The 24,562-nt window shown below is 38.4% G+C and overlaps 1 protein-coding gene across 2 annotated transcripts; it reads right to left on the minus strand.

The window, feature by feature from the left end:
* PLEKHF2 (pleckstrin homology and FYVE domain containing 2) lies at positions 1–24,022 on the minus strand. 2 transcript variants are annotated; one of them, XM_046642410.1, is made up of 3 exons: positions 23,327–24,022; positions 22,922–23,153; positions 1–2,570 (listed from the first exon to the last, which is right to left on the minus strand). In XM_046642410.1, exon 3 carries the CDS (start codon positions 2,554–2,556, stop codon positions 1,807–1,809), a length of 750 nt encoding a protein of 249 aa, XP_046498366.1. In that variant the 5' UTR covers positions 2,557–2,570; positions 22,922–23,153; positions 23,327–24,022; the 3' UTR covers positions 1–1,806. The 2 variants fall into 2 exon arrangements, with proteins under 2 accessions (XP_046498366.1, XP_046498365.1); XM_046642409.1 differs by lacking the exons at positions 22,922–23,153; positions 23,327–24,022 and adding an exon at positions 22,520–22,761.
* Between the last annotated feature and the right edge of the window lie 540 nt (positions 24,023–24,562).

The raw sequence follows: 24,562 nt of genomic DNA on the forward strand, positions 1-24,562 counted from the left end.
TAAATTGTAAAATATTTTTTATTGTAAAAACACGAGTCAATAGAGGTTGACAACACAATATCTCAGAACATCCCCCGTGGTTCCTATGCACCAGAAAGTTGCTATTAGCACTTCTCAGGTTTCATGGCCCTTTTCAGGTATGTTGAATGATTACATGTATATATTGCTTAGAAACAAAAGTCCGATATTAAACAAACAAATAAAAAAACCTGTTGTGCCTTTCTTACATCTTTCCTACAGGGAGATCTATATATCTCAGGTGCTTTCACAATTCAACAGGAAAGTTAATGCCTTAAGCAAACCAAAGAATCCTCCATCACAAGTTACTGAGTCAAACCTCTTATGACATTTGCAATATATCCAGATTTAAAGATTTGAAAACAAAAGAACATTTAAAACAAACTTTAGACTGATTTTTCATATTTGAAAGACTTTAGTTATTTGCAGCATACAAATGGAGAGTAGTGCAAAATGCATCAAGTTTTATATGATAAATATACCTTCAACCTAATGGCTGCCTCAAAAGCAAAGACTGAAAAATTACCACTTCTCATAAGCAATCTACACTGCCTCACAATTTAGAAAGATCAATTGCTACTCTATTTCCATAGACTGTAAAATGATTTCAGAAACAGATTAAACATATAACTGTTTTACAAAAATAGAAATATTGTTTGGGACTTTACAAAATTTTATAAAATATAACACTATATTTGTAAATTCAAGATAGTTTCACACTCAAATAGACAATACTTCCACCAATATGAAGTCTAGTCAAACTTAACTGGTCTGTCTTGACCATTCTTAGACAGTCTTTCTTTCAAAAATTCAGCCTAAGTAGATCTGTACTCTATCATGGTATTTTTTTAAAAGAGATTATTTAATTTCAAGGGTTTTATAAGAGTTTTCATTTTAGAAATAAAATTAAAGCAGATGAATTTGTACCTACTGTCTTACTAAAAGTACAAACTAATGCAGTATGACCATTCTATATTTGATAAATTTCAAGCCAAATTCCTAGTAATGACAACCTATTAATTTAAAATACATATTTGACAATTATAATTTGGTAACTATAAAACATAAAAATATCACAACTATTTTATGGAAAATATTTACTCATATACAATAAAGAATCTCTAAATGTAGTTATTTGTATCTGTTGGATGAGAAGTATTTTTTAATTACATCCATTCAAAAACACTCATTTTGTCATCTTAAACAGCACCAGTGTATTTTTAAAATAAACTAAAAAGTGAGAAGGTAGGGGCCTATTTCATGTAACAGTGCTATTACGATAAGGCACCACTTGGTATTGAAAAAGCCAAACAAAAGATTTCCAAATCATGTATTTTTGTTACTGGTGTCTTAAACATTAGATAGGAAGGTTTAAAAAAAGCTAACATAATCATCAGCTAACCACATTATACTCCTTTTTCCATCATTCTTTGCTTTTAGTTTTTCCATATAACAGAACATATAATAAACAAAAATGCAGTACATGATCTGTTAAATAAACCTTTTCCCCAACATTCCAAGAAAATAATCTAGAATTAAACAAGAATAAGAAACCAAAAATTTACCTGATATATTTTCAATAGCCTGTCCCTGTAGAAGAGTGGGGAGCTGGTGGGGAGGGGACAACGACAGGACCTATTTTCTACAGAATATACTGAGGCACATAGGTTAAAAGTTTCTCAGGCAAATTCATGGCTAGAGCAAAACTGAGAGAGCTCAGAATTTTACATTCCCCCCAAAGCTGATTTCTCAGATAGTCACACCCGATTAAATATTTCAAACATGTCCTTAGTCACTGCTATCATCGTCATCATCATCATCAGATACATCATTTAAAGGAGACTTCAATGATTGACTGTAAGTGTCTGATCTAGGAGGCTGGCATGTGGCCATGTCCCCAGTAGAAAGCAGGTCATAGCAGAAGTCACAAATCCGCACAGGCTTAGAGGACTGGCTGGGAAGAAGAAATCTCTTTTCAGAGCAGGGCCCACAGACAACAAAACCACATTTGCGGCAATGGTGACGACGATTAACAGGTGTGAATTTTGCTTTCTGACAACGCATACATACAGTTGCCTCAGAGTCAGGAACCCAGACAGCAGCATGTTCATTACTGGGTGTCTTCCCACTTTTGGAGAGTAAATCAGTAACACATTTATTTATGTGATTCATCCATTCTGATTTCTCAGTGGCAGTGGCAGCATAAACTGCAAATGATTTAGTTGGCGTCTTGATAAGCCATCCATTCCTCAAGTCTCCCTCATCTTTGATGGAATCAATAGTGACATTTTCCAGGGGAATAATATGTTGTTTGTTATATTTTTTCTTCTGGATGACGATATTGCCATATACAAGAATATCATTAAATAAGAAAAACTGCCTTGCTTTGGGCTTTTTTCTGCATAACTTAGTCAATACTCCTTCTCCAATAAGAACCCGTCCAGGTATAGTTAAAGGTTGACCAGCTGCTCCAAAACAGTGTTCTACTATATTTATACGTCTGGTATTTGCTTCACTGTTTGCCAAGCGATCCACCATCGTTTGCTAATAGCCTTAAAAAAAAAAAGAAAAATTAATTAGCACATAGAAATTATAAATTCACATAAATTAAGAAATTATATAACCTAAATTTAACCTAATAAATCATTACTTTTACCCAAAGGCAAAATGCTCCAAAACTGTTTACCTCTAAGATAATCACTAAGCATACCAAAAGGGCTAACATCTCCTAATTCTTATAATCATCAAAAACACTTATTAACCATCTCCATATAGCACCATACTAGTTAAGCAGTAATTTATAAAAGTATAAACTTGTTACAGACAGCAATGAACAATAAACAACTGGACAATGAATATAAGTCACCTCTGCAAAATAATAAACCCACTTCCATGAAATTTAATCCCAGAGGGATTCTGAACAAGAGGATCAAATATTATATAAACTAAGGGAAATGACTATGATTTTTCCAGTAAGCTATTACCACTAAGCTAATGGCCTTAATTCTCTCACTTGGATTACCAGAACTGTTTCCCAACATGTCTCCTTGCCGTTGGTCTTGCCCCCTAAACCAGTCTTCAGGGAATGATCTCTCAAATGCAAATTTGAGCATGCAATTATTCAAAATGACTCCTCTTAATCTGTAAAACCTTTAGCGTGTCATTTAAGGCCCTTCATTATCTGGTTCTTGTTTTCTCCCTAGACTCATCCTGAGTCATTCTTCATCTCAAACTTTATATTCTAAGAATACCCTACCACTTGTAGTCTGTTTCATCCACCTGTATCTTCTCTCATGCTGTTGTGTCCTTTACTACTTACTACCCTCAGCTAACCCTTACTCATCCTTCAAGACTCAGTTTAGGTTACCATATCTACTCCAGGAAGATTTCTTTAAACTCTATTAGACTAAGTATCTCCCTCTGCGCTCTTCACATTCCACGTACCTTCTAGCTTCACTCTTACCAAAGGATGAAATCTGTCTCCTTCATAGGCTGCAGTGCAACCTAAAAGGCAGAGACCACCTGATATCTATCTTTAAATTGACACCATGTGGCACAGCAAAGCTGCTCAAAAACGTTGACAAGAACATTTTGGCAATGTAAAAAAAACCCATAATAATCTAACCTTAAATGATCATAGATTTAATCTCTAAATCTGAATATTGATTTCACTCAAGTCCCAGAGTCGTGCCCTAATTCAGACCTACTAACCTAATATTACTACACTACAACCAAATCATAGTAAAGAGAAGAGAAGCATTTAAAATTCAAAGACTAACAGCATAGTCTAAGTTTCAGTATTCAGCCCACAAATTGATAATACTATAACCTTTCTTGGTCTCCATTACAAAGAACAGAATTCTGATAATTCCTGAATTCTGTCTCTCCCTCGATCTTGGGTCCTCTAAAGCCCTCTTGCCCTCCACAAGGGCAGGCTGTGCCCTGAAAGTTATTCCTAAGAATTAATACGATAATGCACGGCTCCAAACTGTGATGGCTTCTCTTTCTAATTAGGGCAAATGTGCCAGCCAATTAAAGGTCTACAGTCCTATGCACAAGTGCATCACAGAAGAGGAAATAAAAACAGCCAATAAACATGAAAAGAGGCTCAATCTCATTCATAATTTTAAAAAAATGATTAAAAAATTAGGATAGTTTTCACTTACAAGATTAACAAATATTTAAAACATTTCCTAAGATGCAGTACTACGAAGGATATAGGAAAACAGGCACTCTCGTATACTACAGAAAATCTAAGTATCCACTAATCTAGGTATTTGATCAAAAGAGATTTGACTCAAGTGCATAAAGATGTGTACAAGGATATTCAACACAGCACTGTTGGTAATAGACAAAAATTGGAAAAGTTCCAAATGTCCATCACAAGGAACTGGCTGAACAATTTACGAAACACCCCTAATAATATGCTAGATATCTGTTAAGAATGAGATAGATCTAAATATAGTTATATGTGAAAATGCTCAAAATATTTAGGTGAGGAAAGAGTTGAACATCATCATCTCATTTTTGTTTTAAACATATATTGTATTTCATCAAATCTAAGATACTATAATTTTAAGACACATACTCATTTTAGATGTCACTGAGAAAGAAAAATGCTGCCAATTAACATGGCATACCCTTGGTTATATGATATCCCAATTTCAGAGACAGAAAATATGGTAAAACATGTTCATCTTTAGACCCAATGAAATATGGTGTAAATACATAATCATAGACATTTGTAAATATGTAAGCACACACAGAAAATAAAACCAGAAAACTATATACCATAATATCAACAATGGTTATCTCTGGGAAATAGAATTATAGATAATTTTTATACTCTACATTATATTCAAACAGTCAACAAGTATTTATTTTGTTAGGCACTGATCTAGGTGAAGGAAAAAAATAATAAACATCACAGGGAAGGTCCCTGCTCTTCAAGGCTTAAATCCCAGATGGGGAGGGGGAAAACAGCAAACAGAGCTCCTCAGACTGGATGGTCAGAGAAGGCCTTTCTAAAGTGGTATTGTTTCATCTGATAAGGAGGAACTAGATATGCAGATATGAGGAGTGGGGATAAGGGAGCATATTCTAGGCAAAAGGAATAACTGCAAAGGTCCTGAGGCAGGAAAGAGGTTGGCACTTATAGAGAAGTGAAAAGTATCTATTTATTCTATCTGAATCAACTGCCAATTCTACTCATTTGGACATCCACAGTTATTAATCAGCTCATATGCAATGCAAACAGGTTTCCTCTTACTGCTACCACTGGAATTACCACCACCACAAATCTGGGCAGTGTTTTCCACATTTATTATCTTCCGATTTTAACTGTCTCAAAGTCTTGTGAAGTAACTAGAGAAGTTTTTATTATCTCCCAAAGAAGCACCTAATAATATAGCTGAAATGTAAGCTGAAGGAGAAATTAAGGCACAAAGAGAGAGATTCAATAATGTAAGAGGCAAAAGAGGATGGAATTAACTCACTGGAAGTCCAAGCAAGGAGCTGAGCACTTTGCACACATTACTGCATTTCCTACTTAGGGCAAACTTAGAACAGATCCGCATTATTAGCTCCGTTTTCTACATGAATAAACAGACATAAAGGAGTTAAGCACCCTGCCCAAGGCTGTCAGAGAACGGGGGCTCAACTCTGACTCCTCTGTGCTGTTAGCAGGATATTATGGTACATTAATTATTCCTGAAGGCTCCACTGACTCTACAAGAACTAAGAAAGCTATTTCTAACCTCTGGACCGTCACTGCAAACCCTAAAAATTCTGAAGAAAGGTAAGAGAATACTAACATGAGCAAATAACCTGACAGGATAGGTCATCATGGTTTATTTAGCCAGTCTCTTGATAATGTCTCATTGTTCAAATTTTGTAATACATTAAGGCTGAATCTCTGTTCATAAATGTTTCCCCGTTTTAAGAATGATGCAACCTAACAGAAGTCTGGAGCATTGTTAATTGGTATTTGGCTAGAACAAATAGCTTTCAAAGTTTGACAGTGACGCACATAAGAAATACATCTCATACTGCAAGGTTACAAACACAAACACATAATTCTTTCAACTATGAATGATGTATTCTACTATCTTCACTTATTTTAATGATAATTGCAGCCCACGTGATTGATTTCACTAATGGATTGTGACCAATATTTGAGAAACAATGAGTACAAAGAACTTAGACCTTGGGCCTTAAGCAGCCCCTTCCATTATCCCTGTTGGTCCTGAAATATTTTCTGTATGCGTCTGACATGAAAAAGAAGGAAAGCATTGAGCTAAAGAACCCAGGAATACACAAATGCCCTACACACACAAGAAAAGGACGGTTGGGGTGGGGTGGCGGGGGTAGGGGGGAGAGGACAAGGAGGGATGAGGAGAATGAAAAGGGAAATCAAAGTACCACTGTTAGCTGGATTACTGCTAGATACCCCAAAGCAAGGCTCTTGGGTAAACTGGATTAGCGCACCACCCTTTGGCTCAGAGCCTAAACAAGGCCTCTGCTTTCTCCCAAAGCCCAAAGCCAAATTTACCAGCAGCACACTGAGGTTTCTGAAGCAGTAAGAACTCTCAGAAGACTTTTGTGAGAGTATTAGAATACAAGATTACCAGGCCTAGCCAAGAATTGAGTCCTTTGCACATCTTAGTCATTGAGGGGCACGGAAAGAGGAAGCAGAAGACAGCTATAAAACGTGGCCCAACTGGATTGCCGTCTGCTTTTCTTAGGAAGGAATACCAGTGAATACAGGAAGAGCTAGGAGGAAAACTTCCCCATCCTCTGGTAGAGATGACTTCTTTAGGACAGATTCCAACAAGTAAAATTACTGGGTCAAAAGGCATGAATGTTTAAGGCTCTTGCTACCTTTTACAAAATTTCCATTCTGAGAGGTAACACCAATTTACCCAGCAGCACAATGACTGTACCCATCCTACCTTGTCTTAAAGAGTATTTTTCTTTAAAAATTACAACAAACAGGATGGATTTCAAAAACGGTATCTCATTTTATTCATTTCATTCACCACTTCTATTCATTCAGCAATTATTTACTGAACACTTTCTGGATACCAGACATTATTTTTTTTCCTCTCACAGCTTAGAATCTAGTGTAAGAGAAAGACAACAAGTAAACAATCAGGTGATTCCGAAAGGTGAAGTACAAAGAAGAAAATGGGTAGGGTGCCAAAATACAGGGAAAAACTCATTCACTGAGTAGTTCAAAACGACCTCACTGAAGAGATGCTACACACTGTCTTAAAGGATAAGCAGTCAGTCAAGAAAGGAACTAATACTATGGACGAACGCCCTAAGACAGAAAAAGCAGTACTTTTAATTTAATTGAATGTTTTATTTCATGGCTACCTAGTGACACCAACCACTTTCTAACGTGTTTATTAACCACTTGTATTTCTAAGCTCATATATTTAGGGATTATTAATCTGTATGAGTGTTGTACACATAACGGCTATTAACCCATTTATTTCTTAGCTGTTCCTAGCATATTAATCTATAATTTTGTTTATGGTGTTTGACTAGAAGCAGTTTTTATTTCTTAAAGACTTAAATCTTACTTACAAATCTTTTCCTTTCAGATTTTCTTCCATTACTCCTAAGCTTCCCTTAACCAGATATCAGATACACATATTTATTATATATGTTTTATGAGATGCATTTTATATTTAATTCCCCTATCCATGTGAAATTATTCTGGCATAGGTACAAATTCCTTTTTTCTTTTCAAATATTTGCATTCCATCTGCTCCAGAATCACCAACTACAGTGTGACCTCAGGTTTCTTCACTTGTAAATGAGAATGATAACAGCAGCTACGTCAGGGGGAGGATCAAATGAGACAATGCATATAAAACGTTTAGCAAGTAGTCAGCAAGTGGTAGCTCTTATTAATGGTATTAATTATCTAATTTACTGATTTATAATACTTTATCATATTAAATTTTTATATATTCTAAGATCTGCTTCTGGGCTGTCTAATCTAATCCATTAACCTGTTTTATAATTCTTGTGTCAATACCAAGGATCTGGTAGAACTAATCTAGACTATCCCCCATTACTTAACCTTTCAAAAACATTTTACCTAAATCTCCTGTTTATTTGTCCAGATGGAGTCTACTTAGAACAGTGGTTCTCAACCTTAGCTGCACACTGGAATCACACGGGAGCTTTAACCTTCAGTATACCAGAAAAAAAGTCATCTCAATTTACCATCTGGGTCCAAAATACCTTTTTGTTTTTAACATTTTAAGCCATTTTATGACTAATTTACAGAAGTAAGAATAAGGGGATAGTAAAAATAAAATAACTTTACAAAGAATTTTTAGGGGCCAGCCTGGTGGCATAGTGGTTAAGTTCGTGCTCTCTGCTGCAACAGTTTAGGGTTCATGGGTTCAGATCCCGTTTGTGGACCTACACATTGCTCATCAAGCCATGCTGTGGAGGTGTCCCACATACAAAATAGAGGAAGATTGGCACAGATTTTAGCGCAGGGCCACGCCTCCTCAAGCAGAAAGAGGAAGACTGGCAAGAGGTGTTAGCTCAGGGCCAATCTTCCTCACCAAAAAAAAAAAGAAGAAGAATCTTTATAAAAATTTAAACATAGCAAATTTCATATTCTGATATTTCTCTGGTATTGAAAGTGTTTATATCCAAAACAGCAACATCCTTTGAATGCAATGAACTACTCATAAGTTATCATGCATGAGTCTGTAATATTTCCATTTTTGGCTTTAGGAATATTGTTTACTCATTAATTCTGAATTCGGAAAAGCATCTAAAAACCATCATCTGAAGACTCATAGTCTGAGATTTCACTGTACTTATAATGATTCACCATCATTATTAGTTTAACTGTTGCTGTTTCTTTCCCTGTATCTTCTGACTTGTCTAATAGTTCTGAAATGTCTACCTTTGCCAATTTTTTCCTTTGCCATTAAAGATGGAAAATGAAAAAGTCTGAATTCTCAAATATGTTAAATGAAAGCTTAAAGCAAACAGACTAAAAAGGATGCAGTAGTCCCCCTTGCAGTTTCAGTTACCCTTGGTCAACTGAGGTCTGAAAATATTAAGTGGAAAACTCCAGAAATAAACAATTCGTAAGTTTTAAATTTTACAAGTTCTGAGTAGCATGATGAAATCTCACGTTGTCCCACTCCCTCCCACCTGGGACGTGACTCATCCCTTTGTCCAGCATATCCCTGCTGTAGATGCTATTGGCTTGTTAGTCACTTAGTAGCCATCTTAGTTATCAGACTGACTGTCCTGGTATCACAGTGCTTGTTTTCAAGTAACCCTTCTTTTTCTTTCCTTTTCCTTTTTCTTTTTTTTTGGTGAGGAAGATTGGCCTTGAGTTAACATCTGCTGTCAATCCTCCTCTTTCTGCTTAAGAAAGACTGCCCCTGGGCTAACATCTATGCCGATTTTCCTCTATTTTGTACGTGGGATGCCACCACAGGATGGCATAATGAGCAGTGTGTATGTCCACGCCCAGGAGTGGAACCTGTGAACCCTGGACCGCCAAAGCAGAGCTCATGAACTTAACCACTATGCCACCGGGCCAGCCCCCAAGTAACCCTTATTTTACTTAATAATGGCCTCAGAGCACAAGAGTAGTTAAGCTGGCAATTCAGATATGCCAAAGAGAAGCTGTAAAGTGCTTACTTTAAGTGAACAGGTGAAAGTTCTCAACAAGAAAAAAAAATCCTACGCTGAGGTTGCTAAGATCTACGGTAACTTTTATTACAGTATATTGCTATAATTGTTCTATTTTATTATTGTTAATTTCTTATTGTGCCTAATTTATAAATTAAATATATATATATGTACGTATAGGAAAAACATAGTATATATAGGGTTTGGTACTATCCATGGTTTCAGGTATCCACTGGGGGTCTTGGAACATATTCCTCATGGAAAAGGGGGGACTACTGTATCTCCAAACTGCTTTCATATATTCTCAAAAAATGATGTAATACTTTGGGCAATACAATAATAAAACTGAAACATCATCCAATAGTGATGATTTATTTCATCATCGTATCATCCTTCTAGGCAATTATCTCAGTCTTCCATTTTCTTCTTTTTGGTTAAATCATTCCCAGTATAAACAGCAAAATGCTTCAAGATATAGAAAAAGCAAGATAATTAAGATCTCAGGGGCCGGCCCCATGGCCAAGTGGTTAAGTTCATGCACTCTGCTTTGGCGGCCCAGGGTTTCGCCAGTTGGGATCCTGGGTGCGGACATGGCACTGCTTGACAAAAGCCATGCTGTGGTAGGTGTCCCATGTACAAAGTGGAGGAAGATGGGCATGGATGTTAGCTCGGGGCCAGTCTTCCTCAGCAAAAAGAGGAGGATTGGCAGTAGTTAGCTCAGGGCTAATCTTCCTCCAAAAAAAAAAAATCTCACAATATATCCCTGATTTATACACGTCCAACAAACCCATATGGTAATTGCAAACAAGAATGAGTTTTATTCTATTTTTTAATAATTTCCTTTGTTTTGAAGATCTCTATGAGCAATAATAATAGTTACAAAATATCAACCACTACAAATAATTAGAACTACTTAAAATAGAAACTCAAAAACCAAAATTGAGATCAATGGACTCTGAAGATAAATATAAAGGGTTAAGAAATACCGATACCTAGATCCCTTCCCCAGATATTCTGATTCTACTGGTCTGGGGAATGTGGGGTATGGCCTGTGCACTGGAAATATTTTAAAGCTCCTCAGGTAATTCCAATGTGCAACTAAGGTTTAAAATCATTTTTCAATTACAATAAATAAGTGAAAGAATAAACAGATAAATCCACTGAAATTCTGATGAAACTCATATTACATCCATAAATTAAAATTTGGAATAAATTAACATCTTTATAGTTTCGAGTATTCCTAGCCAGGCTGACAGAATTTCTTTCCAAGGTCTCAAATTTTCTTTTGTGGCCCAGTTATTTTGTAGCTTTCTTCTCACAAGATTATTATATTTCTTAAGTAGGTTCCAAAGTATTTTACACTTTTTGTTGCTATTTTGGATCTAGTCTCTTTTCCACATTATATTTTCTAACTCATAACCACTACTGATATTTCTATATTTTGTTTTTCCCTCCCACATCCAGCCACTTCAAAGACTCTATAAATCCCAACAGGTTTCCAACTGACTTCCTTTGTCTTCTTGTCCAGCAAATAGTGTCTAGCAGCCCTAATTCCTAGTTAAAAATGTAAGAACTATAGCAGAAACACACACAAAGAAAAATCTCTGGGCCAGCTCTGTGGCCGAGTGGTTAAGTTCGCGCACTCTGCTGCAGCGGCCCAGGGTTCGGATCCTGGGCGCGGACATGGCACGGCTTGTCAGGCTACGTTGAGGCGGCGTCCCACATCCCACAACTAGAAGGACCTGCAACTAAGATATACAACTGTGTACAGGGGGGGTTTGGGGAGATAAAGCAGGAAAAAAAAAAAGATTGGCATCAGTTGTTAGCCCAGGTGCCAATCCTTAAAAAGAAGAAAAAAAGTTGGCAACAGTTGTTAGCCCCGGTGCCAATCTTTAAAAAATAAAAAGAAAAATCTCAACTTTCATGAAGCCAGCATTATATACCAATTTAAAAAAAATTAAACAATCCAAAAGTTTCAAGTTATCTCCTTCACAACTGTAGACAAGAAGTGCATTGAACTGTCCAAGCTCCACCCCAGTCTTTTGGTAATATCTCGTTTCTAAAGCAACACGCTCTTCAGTGGAGTGTCTACCACCTGTTAAAAACGTAATATTAGAAGAGGAAAAACTCTTTTAAAAAAGAGACATAATACTATCTACAATTGAGAAGAAAGCCCAACTGTCACAGAATACTATGGCCCAGTTCTTCTTTCTGAAAATCAATACTTCTTATCTCATCCTTGCAGGTGAGTTTAAAACGAAAAATCATCTAATTAATTTCTTACACATACCCATGACATCTGATATCAGTGAGCTTCAGTATTTAACAGTATTTTCCATTTAAAAATGGAAAAACTGATGAACTATGAACCAAAAGACCTGGATTGTAATCTCAGCTCAGGCCCCGAATAAGAAATTTCACACACAGTACTTATCTGCTCTAAAAAAATGAAGTAGGAGCAGCAGCCACCACCTTGTATAAAATAATCTGTAAAGCCCTTTTTGTCTTTAAAATAATGAACTCTGACAGTAGATGGGCCATATTTCTGATTTACTCCAAGCCTTACTTGCCTATAAATTAATTTTTAATCAAACTTTTGACTGCGTTGATATCAATCAAGATTTTAAAATCTGTGTTACTGCTGAATTGAGATTTTACAAAATATAAAAAGAAAGGCAGAGACAAACCGGAATGCAGGCAAAGAAGAGGTAAAAGCAAACAGCAACAAGCTCTCAGAGGCACATCCTCCCTGGGCAAGTGTCTCAAGTATTAGAGCAAACCTCCCCCTCTCCTAATGCATCTAAGTCACCGAGCAATTATTCTGAGTGCCCACCATATGCAAAGGACAAGACAGTTCTTCATTTCATTCATAGGTAAGACTTTCAATAAAACATTAGGATGATAAAAGCAAAGAGAAACTACTCGGAAATTCAGCAAATTAAATTTGAAGTTCTCTGGAATAACATCAACAGAAGAGACAAAGTCTTTTCCTCCCCTTTCCAGCAGGATTTCTGCCACTGCAGCAAAACAACTACACAATCTGTACTGTGGAAATTAGTAATGATAAAAGAAACAGGTTTATTTCTTAGGGAGAAAAAAAACGAAGAAGTCTTTATGTTTTAATTTTAAACTCATGTAAAGCTGGATTGAGAAGAATTGAAACTTCAAAATTTTGAATCACATTTAGAGAGAAGCCACAGTAATTTTTAAAAAACTCTCTCCTAGGCACCAAATATGCCTGTTACTAACAAGTAGACTCAAATGCATTATTCTACAGTCTTAGCCAAGAAAGGAAAAAGAAAAAAACTAACATTTACTCAATACCTACACATGTGCTAGGCACGTCCACATTTTACTATTTTGTTTAACAATCCCAATTTTGTTAAGTAATAATTACATCCATTTTACAAAAAAGTAAATTAAGTCATAGAATGAGTTAAGCAATTTTTCCCATGGTCTCACAGCCAGTTTTTGTAAAAATGTTCTTTCCATTATACTTGGCTACCTTCAGAAATAAATATTCTAGAAATGTTTCACTCATGTAGATCTTATTATGTATTTAGGGAAAGCCACTGATAAAATTAAGAAAAAAATCTTTTAAACATATGGTAGCAAGTATAAAATATGCTCAAAATGATTCTTCAAACACTAAAAGGAAGTGAAAAGTAAAGCTGTGACTAATTTAGGGTTCAGCACAGGCAGTTTCAAACAGGTCAGGCTTGACAGATAAACTCACTATGGTACATAAGAACTAAGCCATAGTTAGAAAGTTAATTTGGAAAACCGGAACAGCCACATAGGAAGTTAGAAAAGGTGTTTAGAAAGGTAGGAGAAAGGGGAAGAATGTGGACCTCAAGTTTTAAACAAGTCCTCTCTCCAGTCTTTAGCCTTCAAACTAAACCACAGGATCAATACATTCAACAACGAACCGCACATACGACAGTAGTTCCATGAGATTAGTATCATATAGCCTACGTGTACAGTAGGCTATACTACCTAGGTTTGTGTAAGTACACTCTATGATGTTCGCACAATAACAAAATCGCCTAACAATGCACTTCTCAGAAGGTATCCCCATCGTTAAGGAACACATGACCATATTCTTTAACTACAGCTATGATCATATAATTCTCTATTTAAAAACCAGGTGCCAGCCCAGTGGCGTAGTGGTAAAAACCAAAGGTTCCCTGGCCAATCGAATTAAATCCAAAATCCTTAACCTAGTATTCAAAGACCTTCACAGTCAAGCCCCAGCCTGTTCCCATCTATCTTTCCAGTTTTACCTCTTTCCATATGTTCTCTTTGTTATAGTCAGGTAAGACTGCTAACTATTCTCAGAATAAGCTCTAGGCTGCCTCCTCTATCTCTGAGCTCAATATGTCCTCCCCTTCCTTGCTATTCTGAAATCTTACCAGTTCTTCAAGATGCAGTCAGTTCAGTAGCCTCACAGCCAGACAGTGTTTCATCTTTAAACCCTCATACCATTTTATCTGTACCACTTTGATGTACTTACATTCTGGTTTTTTTAAAGATTGGCACCTGAGCTAACACCTCTTGCCAATCTTTTCTTCTTCTTCTTCTCCTCCTCCCCAAAGCCCCCCAGTAAGTACACTGTTGCATATTCTAGTTGTAGGTCCTGGTTCTGCTATGTGGGACACCACCTCAGCATGGTTTGACTAGCAGTGCCATCTCCACACCCAGGATATGAACCGGTGAAGCCTGGGCTACCGAAGCAGAACACCAAACTTAACCACTTGGCCACAAGGCCAGCCCCTCTATTATGTTTTATAAAGATTTGTGTACCTGCTTATTCCCAACAGATCTGGAGGTTCCTGAAAACAAGATTATTTCCTACAATTTTGTATTACCAACAGCACCTACAAAAATGCTTGCACATACATGCCACCAATGTTCACTAAGTTGAATATGACCAGCAGTTAAAAGTGGCAACAGCTTCTTGACCTGGAGTTTGACAAAAATCAAAGACTTCACTTTTGAGGTCTATACTAATTTTTACAGAAAACAGGAACCACACCCCACACATCAACTGCTTCACTAGACCCACAGATTTTAAATTTACAAGCAAATATTCTGGTCCACTTAACTACAGTATCTAATTATGAATTCTAAGTATTGAGTATGGCAGCTCACGCTTTTAAAAAAATTTCAATCTCATGATAATATACAAAAATGATTTCTTTTTCTCTTGCCAAAAAACACAGCTGTTTAGTTAGCAATTAAAAAATGATGATGTGTGCATATTTATCACCAACAAAATTCAGATAAAAAACTGCATCATTTCAAAAAGTGTTTGTACAGAGGCAGCTGTACAGTGCTGACAGCTGTAAAGAAACCATTGTATAATATTTGAAAAATAAAGCTGATAAAGCTCAACTAAAATACTCTGTGGAATTGGTTATCCCATCACATCCTTAACAAACTTTCTTTAGTATTTTTCAAAGCAGTTAAAATATGCTCACTACATTCAAGTCTTTATGCTTTATTAGAAAAAAGAATAACCAGACACTAGGAATTAAGACCTGTACCACAAAGTTTTAATACAAAGCACAATGGAATAAACACTATAATAAAAATACTAACAAAGTGGTAGGAAGCAAAAAAGGAAAGAGTGAAGGCACAGCCTGGAGAATGCACCATTTGAACACTTGAAACAGGTTCTGAACGGTAAGTGGAACTTCAAAAGGCAAAAAATGCTAAGTAAAGGCACAAAGCTCTAAAAGCAAAAATGTGTTAAAAAAAAGAAAAAAGGACATGTACAGCTGTAGCAGAGGCTAGAGGGAGTTATTTAGTAGAAAAACAGGGGAAAAAATAAGACAAGAGATCTTTCTGGTTCCTGAAAGTTCTTTCCACAGCTTTTGGAAGAAGTGGCCTGATTTGATCTAGATTTTTCTAAGATAACTGTGGAAACAATGAAAGATAAACGGAGAAGGGAGAGACTGAAAGCAGGACTTTGTTGAAATATTATTGCAAAGTAGGGGTGAAAGTTGATGAGAGTTTAAAGTTTGCAACAGGAAATGAAAGATTCAGAACTGTCATGACTCTCTAACTAGATGTAGCAGAGGAAAGCTGAAATTAAATCCCCAGGTTTTCAGTCTAAGCAATATGGACGCTAGCAAAACCAATAATAATTTCCAATGAATTTCAAGTAGAAAACATTTATTGACCACTTACTCTGTACAAAGTAGTATTAAAAGGTAGAAGTACTCAAAACTAACAATCTCTGTGAAAGAGAAAGACAGCTATATTCCCAAGTCTATATACACAAGTATATATAATTCATGTATAATATATTAGGGAGTGTTTCTACAGGAAAGAGGACAATGGGAGTAACTGATAAGGAAGCAAAAAACAAAAAGGTTGGTACCCATGTAGTATGCTATGGACTAAGGAATATGATAAACTGAAATGTGTAGACTCAAGGTCTAAAGGAACAGAGGAGAAAAAAAACAAAACACAAATTTTTTTGTTACTTAAAAAAATAAAAAGAGTGATGAAGGCTAGAGCCAAAAAGTTTAGTTGGGAGATAATTTTTACCAGGGGAACATCTAGGAACAACCCTTAAATGACTAGAAATTCAAGCTGGGCCTTAAAGCAAAAGTAGTAGGTCAAACTTTTGGGGGGAAGAGGGAGAGAGAAGGAGGACGATGGTGTATAAATATACTCCCGAGAGAGGAAGTAGCTGAGCCCAGGCTGGAGGAGGTAGGTCCAGGAGAAAGTATGGGGGTAGACTAGAAATCTGCAAAGCGACGTAAGCATCAGACTGAAGAGTTTGGAATTTAATTGTATAGGCAATGAAAGACAAAGGTTTTTAAAGAGGAAATATTAATCAGTACAGAGAAGCAGTATACAGGATGGACTGGAAAGACTACTGAAGAAGTAAGATTGAAGGCAAAAAGAAAAAGTCAGAAGGGTATTACAACAGTCTCTAAGTGAAAGCTAACAAAAGCCTGAGCCACAATAATTGACAGCAGAAACAAAAAGGGGAATATGGAAGTCAGAGAGATTACTGAGTTACAGCAGATAGGACTAAGGAACAAACTGAATATATGGATGAAAAGTGAGTGTAAGATGACTTCACAGGTTTACCCATAAGCCACTGGGCAGATGCTAGTTTTGTTTCAGGAGGGAGAAGAAATCAGTTTGGGACACATTTATCGTGAAGTACCTTCAGGGTATCCACAAGACAAACATGTGTTAGACAAATAGAAATGCCAAGATGAGCAGGGTGCCCCAGGATAGAAAGAGACTGAGTAGTCATCCACATAGAGGTGCTGGTTGATGCTGTGAAGAGAGAGGAAGGCAGAGGCCTTAACTTTAGGGAACACCTAGTTTAGAAAGCAGAAGGAGAAGCAAGAGAAGAGAGAAACGGAGACGAGAGCACAAAGCACATTTTCAACGTGCTTTCACATGTTTCACCAGTCTCAGAGACTCAATAACCTTATGGTGCCAAATGGTCACAATAAGCAGTGAAACACGTGGAAAAACTGAGGACTAATGGTAATATAAAAATAATAAAATATTTCAGAAAGCATTGACCTTTGACTCTGGAATTTTTAACCACAGAAATTTATCCTGAGAAATAAAAACTATCAGGGGGTGGGGGAGCTGCTGTACAAAAGTTTTCTCTCTGGCATTAACTGTAATAGTGAAAAAAAGAATCTAAATTTCTAGCCATAGAGAGGAATCACTAAATATAAAATGAAAAAGCCAAATGTCATAAAAGAAAACATTTTACTAAATAAAAGTTTTAAACTTCAACACTGAGGGAAAAAGCATTAAAGTTAAAAAAGACACAACATATGACAAAAGGTCAACATTTTTAACGTTATAAGGGCTCCTATAAATCAATAAGAAAAAAAGAAAATATGCTAAAAGAAAAATTGGTAAAAAACAAATGGCAATTTCCAAAAGAACAAATGAAAATGACCAGTAAATAGAAAAATGTTGGCTCTCAGTGCTAATCAAACAAATTAAAATTAAAATAATGTATCATTCACCTCTCCAAGATGTGGGGAAAATGGGCACTAATATCCTTGAGGGAAAAGAACAACTTTTCTAAATGCCATTTGGCAATACAAGTGCTTCAGAAAGTTTGCACAACAATTCTATGTCCAAGTACATACGCAAAAAATAATTAGACCAGTGTACAAAGTTGTTCACATAGAGGAGTTCACTATAGCTTTGTCTATAATGTTGAAAAGCCAGAAACAACTTAAATGTTCAATAATAGGAGACTGATTCAATAAATTATGACATAAACAAATCATGGCTTTTTAGACAGTTTTTGAGAGAACAAAGATTAATATTTAATGTGGAAAATTGTTAAGGTAGTCTATTAAAATAAGCTTTCTAAACAGCACATACAATATAAGCCTTTTTTTTTAAGTCTGGAAAGATATACACTAAAAATTCAGTACTGGTTGTCTCTAAGTACTAAGGTGAAATAGTTTAATACTGCCTATTAAACTATTATTTTATAATAAACACATTCTCTCATAGACAAAGAAAAAAGCTTTTTAATTCAGTGATAAAATGCAAAAAAGAATGTTTAGAAAAATATGTGCAACAAGTAAATACAAAGTTATAGATACAACAGAAATAAGAATATAAAAATCTTTCTGATTTTTCCCCAACTATTGCTTAAATGAAACAAATATAAAGAATTAAGGACAGCTTCACTTATGAAAATGGAAAGGAAAAAAAGATGAAAAAATTGAAAGAAGAAAACAGAAAATTCTGGGGCTGGCCCCCTGGCCAAGTGGTTGAGTTTACATGCTCCACTTCGGCAGCCCAGGGTTTCACCAGTTCGGATCCTGGGCGCGGACACGGCACTGCTCACCAGGCCACGCTGAGGCGGCATTCCACATGCTACAACTAGAAGGACCCACAACTAAAATATATAACTATGTACCAGGCGGGTTTGGGGAGAAAAGGGAAAAATAAAATCTTAAAAAAAAAAAACGCATCCCCAGGCCTCTTGGGAGCATACATTTAAGAAGAAAAAAAAAAAAGCAAAGGGGAAAACAAGTCAACTTTGGGATGAGAAAAGGATTAGAAAGCAAGTCGTACACAGGCAGCTGGAAAACAAATATTTAACAGTCACCACAGCTGTGACTCTTTTCAGGGGTGCTAGGCAGGGACAGAAGCAGAAAAAGTAAATGGTCATATTTACAAGTTGAAAATTAACCAGTTATATACAGCAAAGGTTACGGAGAGGAGGACTATGTAGTGTTAGTGAGTTCATAGTTAGCATATGAACTATAGAGTTCAGGATTGGAAAGAAGAAAGAAAACTAACAGACTGGGAGGGACTGGAGATGGCAACGAGGACAAAAAGTTGGTTCATCAGGGAAAAGGGAAAATAGGCCCTTGAATCACCATCTCTGGCCACAGAGTTAAGACTTGAGGTAGTTCTGAATGACAATGAGGTTAAAGAACATGGTCATCCACGTAGCTTTTGATGGAGAATGGAGATGAAGGTCAGAGAGTTAATGAACTCCAGTTTGAAATGCCGCCTTTCTGGTCTGAAACAAACGTAACTTTAACCTCTTCACTTTCCTGCACTGCAAACACATCCTTTCTAGCCTGACTGACAGGAATTCAGCTGGCACTTAACCTCTCTCTGCACTTTATTCAACCACAAAATGAAGAGAATAAGGAAATGGGTGATTCAACTAATGGTTCTCAACCCTGACTGCAAATTAAAATCATCGGTGCTTAAAAAAAAACATAAAACAGGCAAAACAACCTATGCCTTGACCCCAAACCCGGTAATTCCGACTTATTTGTTCTAGGGTGGGGTTCAGGCATCAGTATTTTTAAAAAGCTCCTCAGGGAATAACGAGTAGCCAAGGTTGACAACTGAAGTAGGTATTTCTAAAGGCTGCCTCCCTTTTAAAATTCCATGATTCTATGTAATTCACTGACACTCTCTTCATTGGTTAATGTAATATACTGAATAGCATGCACCAGGCACTTCCACAAACATGTTAGTAAATCCTCACAACACTATAAGGCAAATATTTCTGTGTTCATTTCACAAATAAGTCCAGTGAAGCTCAGAGGAGTGAAGCAACTTGTTCAACAGTCACATGCTAGTAAGGAGCAGAGCTAGGATTCGGGATGGTTCTTTTTTGTTCCAGTCCACCCTACATGCAACTTGCTTTCTGTAGCACTCACAGCAACTACTTGAATGCCTTCTACTATCTTCTCAGGACCCCCCCAAGCAGTTTGTAGCTTATGGAGTGACTGACAAGAAAGTCATCTTGGGCAGAAAATTAACCACAAATTCTACAATAACTTCATTAGAGAATGACAGAACACCTTCACCTAGAGGTCTTGCAACTCAAAATAGCACTCTGAAAGCATATCTATGAAATATATTTTATTTGATTAAGCCAACATGCACATTGCTATGAAACCTGCAGCTGGTGTACAAAGCTGGTTCTCAAAGATAAACTACAATTTTTACATGCTTTCCATTAAGCAAGACATTCTAAAACAAAATTCTAAGACAATCCTGACAAAACAATAATTGATAAAGAAATGAGATTTGCTCTATCAAAGAGCTTAAATGTATAAACATGACCTTCAAAATTTTCAGGCATTAACTCCTTTTCCACCCAGTGAAAATAAATTCAATTGCACTTTAAAATTATGATCATTATCCTTTTGTTGAACCACAGCTGCAGCTTCTTGGTTTATTATACTTCAGTCCATTAACTACTTGTAAATTTCATAAACATCCAAGTTCTGTATCCCCAGGCCAAAATTTATTGAGTTACCTGGGTAAAATCTCAAAAAGAAAAAAAAAAAAAAGATTAGAGAAGATTTAACTACTATGCCCATGGAAATTGCAATTTAGTAAGACATTCGTTAAGTATATTTACAAGGAACATATGTGTATTCATCCACACTGGGGAGGGAGAGGCAAATCAGACCCAATGCAATGCCTGCTGTCAAGGAGGTGCCATGGCAGATTAATGTAATATTTATGGAGATACCATGGGAGAAGTGAATTCATTCATTCTTGGGGAGAAAAAGCGGGTAGGGAAGGAGAACAGGGCAGAAAAGGCTTCAAAGAGTCCAGTTAGCTTAAGTAAGTATTTTTAAGGGGAAAAATTTCAGTACAAGAACCTTTGAAAAGCAGCTAAGAAATAAGTATACTGAGGAACTAAATTAAAGGAAAGAGCAGCAAAGGCAGAGGAAACAAGATGGCAGAGACTGCTCCACAGAAATGAGTTACGTATCCTAGAAAGTTATGCTATAGGAAAAATGAGAAGGCTTCAGTCATAAGACCTCAGTGAAATACCAGCTTGGCTGCTAGATTTGTGAAATTAGTTGTCATCCTCATTTCTCCATAACTCTTCACCCAGAAAAACAAAATACATATAATGGCGTTTACTTGACAATGAAGAAAACACAAAGAATTTTTTTAAGAATTAAGGAAATTAGCAATCAAATCTGAGCATAAGCTCTATTTTTACCTATACATTAAGAAGAGAAATTCTCCAAAACACGTTTTAGGGTTTACCTTATTTGTGGTTAAGAGTCCTTCCAGTTCACTTAACAGAATTTTAAAGCTTCGATGTCTTTATCAAAAAATAGAAATATATATTCATTTACGGGGGTAATTCAAGCTGAATGAACCTTTTTTTGATGCCTTGGTCAGTACAGCAGTTTTACTTTTTGAGGTGATTATGTGCTTTCCAAATAAGTAACTTAATACCATTCACCTCTCCAGTGCTGTCAGGACCCGAAGAGATTAAAAATAGAAGCCTTCGTTAATACTGAATTAACCTGAGGACCCCATGAGCTACCAAAGTACAGAAAAAGGTAAAAGCTCAAAACACGGTAGGCATGCACCTTTAAGGAAGCAAAGGGAGGGGAGAAAAACTTCGCAATGTCAAGATCACTTCACCTTATTCCTAAGAAAACAACACATGCCTTTCAGGCTCTCACTGAACGTCCGTGTCTAACTCTTTCTTTAATGAGTCTCTTCAGTAACGTACTAAAACACAACAAAGAAGGCATTTATCAGCTTCCACACTTTGTGAGTCTATGATTACACAGGAGGGCTTAGTTCTCCGTAACCTTACTGCTGCTCATTTCCATCGCGCACACACACAAGCGACTGGTCAAACGTACTAAGAGCACACAAGGGTGTTCAAGGACCAGGAGCAGCAAGCTCTCGGCCTTCCATAAGATTTTAAAAAGGAAGAGAGAATTCGGCAAAAGACCCTGAAACTTTAAAAGACTCCAAATAAATAATGTGTAAGAGCCATCGCCTATCAGAGCAAATTCTACGGTGCCATTTTTTTGCCGCAAGTTACACAAAAATATTCTATTCAAGTTACAACGTCCCTGACGCCCTGACTCCGCAAACTTTCTTGACAGAAACGTGTTGAGGCCCTAAGACGCCACCGGCCGGGACGGGAACCCTGGCCTCAAGCCCCGCAACTTCTCGCTCGCCCGCCCGGCCCCGCCCCGCGGACCCGCGGACCCGCCACGCGCCGGCGCGGACGGACCCTCGGGGCCCCGAGCCTGCCGGCGGCGGCGTCCTGCGGCGGGCGCGGCTCGCTCCCGGCGTCCGCGGGCCGGCCCAGCGCGAGGGGAGCGGCCCGAGAGCGCCCCGTTTCTCAAAGACCCCAACATGGCGTCGGCCGCCGCCGCCCGCGACGACGACACCCCCCCGCGGCGCCGACGGCCCAGGGACCGCGCGGGGGGGCGCCCGGAAAGTTTCGCTTCTCCTCTCCCGGCCCGCCAGGGGCCGGCGGACGACCAACCCGGGCTTCACCTACCCGGCCAGGCGCGGGCGGCGGCGACGAAAGTCCGACTCCTCCTCGTCCCGGGCGCCGGGCGCGGACTCTGCCGGCTCCCCCGCCCCGGCCTCCCAGGGTGTGTGCGGCGCGGCCCCGCGCAGCCGGCCAGATCTGGTCGCGAAGGACGGGCGGCCGGCCGGCGCAGCCGCTCGCAGGTGACTCCCCCGCCCCTCCAGCCGAACCCCGCAACGGCCGCCTGGGCTGGCCTTTCCCCTGCGCGCGCACGGGCGCGCCGCCGCCCACACGCCAGACGCGAGCGCGCGGGCACGAGCACACCCACACCGCTCGCGCCCCGCCCTTTCTTGCCGGTTCCCTCGCCCCGCCCGTGCCGCCCTGCGCGACGCGCTCGAGGGGGCGGGGCCACCGTGGAGCCACACCCACCTGGGCAGCCGGGGCCTGGGGTTGGTTCCTCCGCGCAGTGTGGGCGCGCGCGTCTCGGAGCCCTGTGGGTGCAGGTGGGACGCCTTTCCTCGCCGGTGTGGTGCGGACAGGCTCTTGGAAAGGGTTGTTTATCTCTCTACGTAGTTCTTCAGGAGACTGGAAGAATGGAAGGAAGGCTGGGCACCCTCTCCTCCACCACCGAACGGGCCTCCCTAGGGCACTCAAGAACTTTCTGCAACCAGGAAAGAAAGGCTTTGGCTTTAGGTATCCAAAGGCGTCTGGGCAGACATTTGTTTGCTGCTTCCGATTACCATGGCGATCTTCCCCGTCACATCTTCAGTTTGCTTCCCTAAAACCTCTACCTCTTGAAACCGAGGGTGCTGCAACTGCAATACACATACGTACCCCTAGGTACTCTGCACAGCCATTTCTTCTAAGTGAGTGGCCTTAGAACTCCGGTCTTTCCAAAACTTGTCTCTGACGACACAAAACGTCATCTACCTACTTCACATACCTGGAAAATGTAAGATAATATGTAAGATTAAAATCTGCCTTTTTCGTTTATACCACAGCAACTGTTTGCTAAGCGTGCTGTGGGTACCTGGAGAGAAAGCAGAGATGCCTAGGATAAGACAAGGAATGAGGTAGGGAGGGAACGGCATACTCGCTTCAAACAAAAAATATGTAGATAGAAATTAGATTTGGGTAAATTTTACCTTCTCCGTTGATCTGTTATTTCACGGATATTTTACCTTTGTTTGGTTGCTCTTGAGTTAGAGCCGCCAGCAACCAAGCTGCACGTAAATTAGCATCCACCCAGGGACCATGAGCAAGTCTTGGTTCCGACCTGCTTTCTTTCCACCTGCTCTTCAGTGTGAGATTCTACCCGCTCCACGTCTTCGGCCTCCCATCCTCCCCTATTTTAATGTCTGAGAAACAAATCTTTTCTTTAAATTAGTAGCTAGAACAAAACTGTCGAGGATGAACTTTTTTTTAATGGGGAAAGTTACAGGATCACAATCACACAAATCTTTACATATGTTGGCTATAGTTGTCTTTGTAGACGAGTACGAATGTCCCCAGGACTCGTCTCACCCATCGCCCTACCCCGCCTTCATTCAGCCTCATCCTGCTCTACATGCAGAGCATCATCTCAGTGCGAAAAAGGATGGACTTGATCATCTCCAAAATCCCTTGAAATTTTGAGATTAGAAATTGCTGTCTTATTGGTTGTTAAAGTCTAGACTATTAATCACCAAATATTTTTTGGCCACTCACCCATTAGTGAAAATGTTTGCCCTCTCTCTCCTCCTAGTGTACTTGTTTAGCTTACCCTATAGCACTTGGAGTTAGAAGCCAAAGTGACTGTACTCAAATCTTGGCTTTACCACCAACTGCCTGTGTCCTTAGACACATCCAAATATTGCCTTAGTTTCTTCATTTGTAAAATGAGACTAATAAAAGTATCTACCCCACAGTCACTATGAAGATTAAATGAGTTAATATTTGTAAAGCATAGACCTGGCACTTAGTAAGTGCCATATAAGTGTTAAGTAAAAATTATATATTATATATATTGTATTTTATATATAATTTATATATGCAGTACATGTATATAATTTTCTTTTTCTGAGGAAGATT

Source organism: Equus quagga, chromosome 16 (genome assembly GCF_021613505.1).
Source record: "Equus quagga isolate Etosha38 chromosome 16, UCLA_HA_Equagga_1.0, whole genome shotgun sequence".
Lineage (NCBI taxonomy): Eukaryota > Metazoa > Chordata > Mammalia > Perissodactyla > Equidae > Equus > Equus quagga.